Here is a 7098-nt window from a genome sequence, read left to right as displayed (position 1 = left end):
GGGTGAATATATATGTCTATTTTTGTATGTAAAAATCTATGCCTATTTTTATTTACTTCTTTTTCCTTTGGGTGACCAACTTCCTTTCCTTGATCCATGAATTTTGATCATGTGGATGCAAGTTTAACCAAATGCTTCAGCATACCAAGTGGAAGTAACAAATCCAATGGCTAAGAACCTGAAGCATAGGAAAAAATACCCTTCCCACCACCATTTCACTGAAAATTTCCCAGAAAAATATTTCATTGAATTATGTATGTAAAGAGGCTTTCTAATCTAATGAGACTTCATTGACCGAATGATACAATAAATTAAATTAAGGATGGATATTACCTATGACTCAGGTCGACTCGAGGACAAGAAGGCCTTGGAGTATCTCTAGAAGGAAACCCATGTAAAAAAAAAGGAATACCAATACTTTAGTGTTTTTATAAAAAAAATATATTAAGATATAAAACCCTAACGGTGACATGTTACCTATGAACTTTTTCCATTGAAAACTATATCTTTAGTTATGGATAGGTTTTTCATCAAATCCCTAAAATGTCACACAAGGGGCATGCAAGATATCATAAAACGTAGATTTAATTTAAATAAGTTACCAAAGAAGGTATCATTTTTATAATGTATAACACTAAATATTATCATGGAAAAAAAACCTGTATAGACATGATATTCTTATTTTAGTCAAACGCCACGAAAAACAAGGATTGAAAATTTCTTGTATCAGGAATAAACATTCCTCCAAAATCAACACCTATCTTGCTAACCACAAACCCACTTAAAGGATTGGTTTCTTTGATACCCCAGATTCGATTCCCCACTACTGCAAATTGCAACGTTATTCTCTTGCCAAATATCACAACTATTATCTTCTCCCAAAGCCAACCTCATGAATTCGAAGGTGAATTTACTTTCCCAACATCGAGTCTCAAACTTCATTGGAGAATTAATCGTGTTGCCCCTTTAGCGATAACACCATGAGTTCCATTCTATTTCTGATAAATCTCCCTATCAAACCAGTGGCTCTCACAAAATGCAATTAAATTCAGTGAACCACATAACTTAACTACTTTTAACAGCAAACATATGCCACATCCACAAAAAAGGGTAGACGAAAGTGTGAGGGGAATTGATCCAAAAGGAATGCCTATCCACATAAATATGAAAATCTTATGGTTTTAGTATGTGTTATGTGCATCCATTCTCTTGATGTCCTATGGTGGGCATTAAGAATCCATTAGGGTTTTAAATGGCTTACAACTACCATGAAAATTACATTTCACTTAAATAAAATTTCTTGAAATTAGAGTTGAGTTGGGATGGGTTCCTAAGATATAATTGATGCATAGTAACATTGTGCAAGGGAGAAAACAAAGGAGGTGGATAATTAGGCTTATCATTGCCTTTGTGGAAGAACCCATGGATCCAAGACCTCAAGTTAGTGAAATCGTGAGAAATAGACTAAAAATAAATTTTCTTGAAGAGTTGATATTGTATTTTATAAGATTTCTTATTCTCCTATGAAATCTAATAAGATTTCTTATTTTAGTAAAGGGTATAAAGTAATTTATTTTCCCATATATTGCACTCATCACATGTATTTCACTTGATAGTTACATTCATGTTTAAAATAGTCCATCAACTACGTTTGATCCAAAGCTCAGTTTCTCCATAGAATTATTAGCTTAAAATGTATTTATTGTGATATCATGAAAATGCTTTAGGGATTTCTAATGAATTAACATACCTAAAGTGATTTTCTGATTTTTTCAATTTTGCAGTTACATTTCTAACTCTGCTTTCCCTTACAATATCGTTATGTTGTAGTACGTTATTAGTCCCTGCCCTCCAGGCATGGACTATAGTAATCGTTCCCGACGGATATAGCATTAGTTGACCTGCTCTTAGTCCCCGGTCATCAGCAATTAACCAAAGTTTTATTCCCAATCCTGATTTTACATCTTATTTGGCCTCTTTCCAAAAAACCGAAGCTAGACGTCAAAAACCAAAGCTAATAACTATATATTATCTTGCATTTTCACCGGTCTTTCTCATTCATCCTTCACAGCTGCATGAAGTAATGCTATCTTTGCGTTAGCATTAATTTGCAACATTTAATGTTAAGAAAACTTATGATGCGGATTACACTAATTTATAAGTAGCTGAAGTTGCCACTTGTTGCGATCGGTTACTGCATGTTGCATGCTTCGGTGTCTGCATGTTGATTCGGTGTCTGCATGTTCTGTTCATGTGTTGCTCGTAGTATTTACGCTAGCTTCTCTGGCTTCTTTATGCAAGTAGGTCTGGATTCTTTCTGCAACTCGCATCATCAATGAGTGAGGAACTAAGAGCAATGAATGAGTGAGGAACTAAGAGTAGCGTGCAATGAAGCGCTGCAAATTCTCAATACTATTGACCAGTGTGACTCCTCTGTTTATACTTCTTTGTTGTACGGATGTGTCAAGGAGAAAGCCCTTGCAGATGGTAAACGCGTCCATGCCCACATGGCTCAGACGGGATTTCAGGCAGACTTCTTTATAGAAAACACGCTGCTCAATTACAAACACAGAACAGTGGTCAGAGAAACCAACAAATATCAGTCAGGTGAATTTTTTTGTTCATCTCCCTGTTCTTCTGATTTTGTTAAATTTTTGATATAAGATGAATTCCATAGTGGTAACGAAATATAACTCACCTCGGCGAGTGTTAGCTGCTTGCTTTCCACCTTCTTGCTGTGCAAACAGCTGCTCAGCAGCTCCCCGAGCCTTATCTTGAGCTTCTAATTGCTTCGCTGGGCTACAAATGCCTCTTTTGTTGCCTCTTTTGCCTACAAGTGTCTCAAAAGAGAGAATGGTACCTATAAGGGACTAGAAAATCTGTTAATTTCCAGCTTTATAATCTTGCAAATACCTGAGACAGCATAAACAGGAACGAAATTTCAATGTATGAATGGGATATGTAAGTCTGTTTTCATTGCATTAACAGAATTTTGGACAGATCATTAATCTTATTTAGGAGCAGATTTAATGTTCTGCAATAGGAACTTCATATTAGTGGAAAGACTGCAATTATGTATTTTAGCTTGAAATTAAATCTCTACTTGTTTTATGCATTGCATGTTTATAAGTAGAGCACCTAATAAGGGACTAGAAAATCTGTTAATTTCCAGCTTTATAATCTTGCAAATACCTGAGACAGCAAACAAAAAATTACAAACCAATTTTCCTATTTGTTTGCTCTCGCCGTATGTACAGCGTAGTATATTTATCCCTGCAATTTGTTTACAGTGATTGGAGAACATATATTTTTCTCGTCTTGCTCCTCATGCCCTCTGTATTTTATATCTATCTTTATTCGATAAACAAGTATAAAATTCGATAGGGAAGCATTAAACAATTTCTTCCGAAACACTGCACTGCTCAACTCTTAATTAGAATTTAAAATATCAAATCCATACAGTTCTCTCAGACCTGAAGAATTCAAAGATATGAAATAACAGTAAAATCATGATAACCTAGGGGTGATTTAACAGAGAAAAATAAAGAAAGGAGAACTTTTAACGAATCAAGCCAGGAATAATTGCTTACAGAGCGCCGGAAAACAGAAAATTATGCAAGCCGAGGTTATTTGGTGTTTTCTGTTTTTCGGACAGTGAATCTTATAAATAAGGAAATATAATCTTTATCTTATCCGCTGAGAAAAAATAAAAAATAGAAAACTAGGAAAGAAACCTACATGCAGTTGGGTTTCTTGATCTCTACCTGCAGTTGGGCTGAACCAGGTTTCCTGGGCCGTCGTGGTATAGCTATAATCACTGATGTCAAGGGAGCAGCAGCAGAAATCCAGAATAGCTTGGGATTCCTCTTGCTCTGCCATACAACAAAAAATAATGAGAAACTGGATCATTTCAGCACTTGCATGTTGCCTGATTCAAATTCAAAGTTTAACAATGTTATTAACAAACGTTAGAAGACAACGGCATTCTTGATTTGCTTAGGGGAATGAGAAGACACAGGCAGAATAAGGGGCACAAAATCTGGGAAATTGAAATGGGCGACAGGACCTTTCAGGTAATACACTGCGGCGTCATAAGCACGGGTTGCCTGTTCAGCGGTTTTGTATGATCCCAACCATAACTTCGCTCAACATTTGCGCATCCAAATTTCAAAGAAAGTTGCAGTGATCTGAGCATGGTTCCGAGAAGCAGAGAGCTTCTAAGTTTTTTCGCTCAGCTATCCAACATGCACTTGTCACGGTTGTCCTGCGGTTCAGCCACGTTTCTATCATGCATTATGCGTTATGTTCAAACAGGGGATGACATGTTTATGCCACATAGCTTTCTCATGTCATCCAGGTCAGGTAGCTTTCTCCGCGTGTCGGCCTATGCATCATAGATAAGCGTCCACGTCATCCTGTTAGAACAAGGTCCACTAAGCACGATCTTGCATGCGCCCAGACTTCTGACAAAGGCGATCCCGATCAAACAATTCTTTAGAACGATTGACGTTTCCTCCGGCACCGTCAAAACATTGCAGAGGTTGGGTCGTGGGATTGTAAACAATTATTGTGCGGCCCGGGGGGGTGCGGGGGCGGAACGGTTTTCGGTTCCCTGTGATCCTCGAAGCACAAAGATCCATCACTGGAAGCCAGGTACAACAGCGCTGGGCTGTGGAAAGGAGGTATCCACCAGGACGTGCCACGTGTGTCATCGTGTAAGAAGAAAATGGAATTGCCGAGTGATCTGGCAGATGATTGACATGAGTCGCCAATCAGATGGGAATGAAGGAAGAACTTGGTTGCAAGGGGCTCATAAATTTTAAACAGGTTTCCGTGGCCGTAGGTTTGTCTCTGGTGGTGGGGCCGCCTTCTCTTAATAAAAAAATTATTATGAAACATGAATATTTAAACTATATCCCTGCTGGCGAGATATTGGTTATAGCGTATAAAATTGGAATATAATTTGTTGGTTATGGAGAAATTATTTAATATTCTGTTCATGCATCACATTCTCTTTCTCAGTGCACTCTTCCTTTACTATTTCGATTTAACTGAGATTTTGAGGCATATTAATACAACGTTATTCCAGTCAAAGCAGCGCATATGGTATGGTATGCACCATTGCCAAAGTTTTGATAGACCCTGCCTCTTTTATATACTGTGCACGTTATACACCCAGGTCACTCGAATGCCAAGGTATTTTCGATGCTTCGTTGACTTCGTTTCGATCCCTACGTGGATTCTCATTGACTTACACGACCTAGTAGCAATCCTCCATGTCATACCTCTCAATTTAACATGTTCTAATTTTTATCAACATAAAGTTGTGTGTTAGGATTTCGTTCATAAATTACTATAATTAACCCCAACTTTATATTTTGTCTTTTTTACAGATAACATTGCTCCAACCATTGGAAGATATCATGATCACTCAGGCTCGGTGCTTCCATATTCGAATTGGTTGTTGGAGCCTGCCCTTAAAAAAGGACCCTGTTTCACTAGCAAATCTAGTTGGAGCCTGGATCCCATTGAGGAACCGCCTTATCACCGAGGAGACACGTATTAAGATCAACTGCTGCTCGTTCTAGCTACCTTTGCATCTACTGCATGTGATTCTGCCTAAGCTGCTTTCTCTGCTGCCTATGCTTGTTATGAAGACACAATCTAAACCGACTGCTGTAACCGGGTAAACCGCCTTTTTTTCCTATGTCCTAGTGGGCTGTAGTTCCAATAGTAATTGTCCGAGCATCCAATGTGTTTCCCTTTGCTTAAGAGCTATATATTATGGCCTTTCGTTCTCCTTTAACTAAGTAGGGTATCTATAAGCTTGTGTCAGGAGATAGTTTGGAATAAGCGGAACGGAACCAAGAGCGAATGATCCAGCAGTGAGATGAGCCGAAAGTAATCAGAGACAGCGACATTTATGCATGCAGGCCAATCAATTTCCACCAATAATTATGAATGTACTCGGGCGATAAGTCATTAGCTTACGAATCAAACGTAACCGGATCTGCCGTTGGGTCTCAATGTTGATATCAAAATGGATCTTAAATGGGCTATGGATATAAAGCTAAATCTATCACTGGTTTTGGAATGGATCTAACCCTTGCCTTGCTTCTGCTAGCTCTTGAACGGGCTATGCTTTGCCCTTAAATTAATTGCCCAAACTGGTGCTTTTGCTTGCGCAACCACATATGCATCTGGGACAGAAAGAACTGTAGATGGTACCGGATAAAGATCAACTGAGTCAGTCCACAGGGTCTAAAACTAGGGACTGCTTTACTACTTAATTTGGAACGAAGGCATTTTGCTCTGCCCCTAATACAATTCTCTTTACCTTGTGAGATCTGGGATCTTGCGCTGCGCCAAACGAACGGCCCGAAGCAAAGAATATTCAAGGGTATCTTGAACTACCTTGCTCAGGTTTATGCTAAATCAACAAAGGATGGTCGTTCATGGCTATGGCAGGGACTAGCTGCCTCGCAGCCATTCTTGTTTATTTATGTAGTTTTTTACATATAGAAATGGATTAGAAAAGATTTCATGATATTTGGGAAAGAAAGATTAGTTAATAGGAAGGAAGACGTAGTTTTAATGTGTAGAAATAATATAAATATTTCCATTTAAAAAAATAATAATGTGTAGTATTTATGGAGAGAAACATAAGCGATGGGGTTTCACTCGAAAATAATAGGTAGTTCTTGTTGGGTTATTTGAAAAATAACATGTTGTTTTGTGTTTAATTATGGTGAAAATAAAATATATGTTATTCTTGCTCCGAAGTATGGTAAAAAGTAAAATTAACTATACTAATCTTTGGGAAAAGGAATGCATATAAATATCATTTGCATAAGAATATTAGCCATGTTATTTTCTTGGAATATTTTGCATAAAATTATAATTAACCATGTTATTTCTTGAAAAATTACATAAGAGTTTGTATGAATGAAACAAAGAGTCAAGGTTATTTTCTTCAAAACTTGCATACGAATTATGTGCATGAAGTGGTAAGAATGAAGGTTATTCTCTTGAAAGGTTGCATATGAATCTTGTGCATACAAAGATAAGCATCCATGCTAGTTTTCTTGGAGAAGATTA

At 37.5% G+C, this 7098-nt stretch overlaps 1 protein-coding gene across 1 annotated transcript; it reads left to right on the top strand.

Annotated features, from left to right (window-relative positions):
• Nucleotides 1-2360: 2360 nt before the first annotated feature.
• LOC149261483 (uncharacterized) lies at nt 2361-6493 on the top strand. The gene is made up of 2 exons (XM_089369386.1): nt 2361-2607; nt 5394-6493. Exons 1-2 carry the CDS (start codon nt 2361-2363, stop codon nt 5564-5566), a joined length of 420 nt encoding a protein of 139 aa, XP_089225512.1. The 3' UTR covers nt 5567-6493.
• The last annotated feature ends 605 nt before the right edge of the window (nt 6494-7098 follow it).

This window comes from Pinus tabuliformis, chromosome 6, assembly GCF_031772625.1.
Source record: "Pinus tabuliformis cultivar Carrire ecotype Pingquan chromosome 6, CPIR1, whole genome shotgun sequence".
NCBI lineage: Eukaryota > Viridiplantae > Streptophyta > Pinopsida > Pinales > Pinaceae > Pinus > Pinus tabuliformis.
The sequence above is the reverse complement of the archived record's forward strand: the minus strand, read 5'-3'. Positions and strand labels throughout refer to the sequence as shown.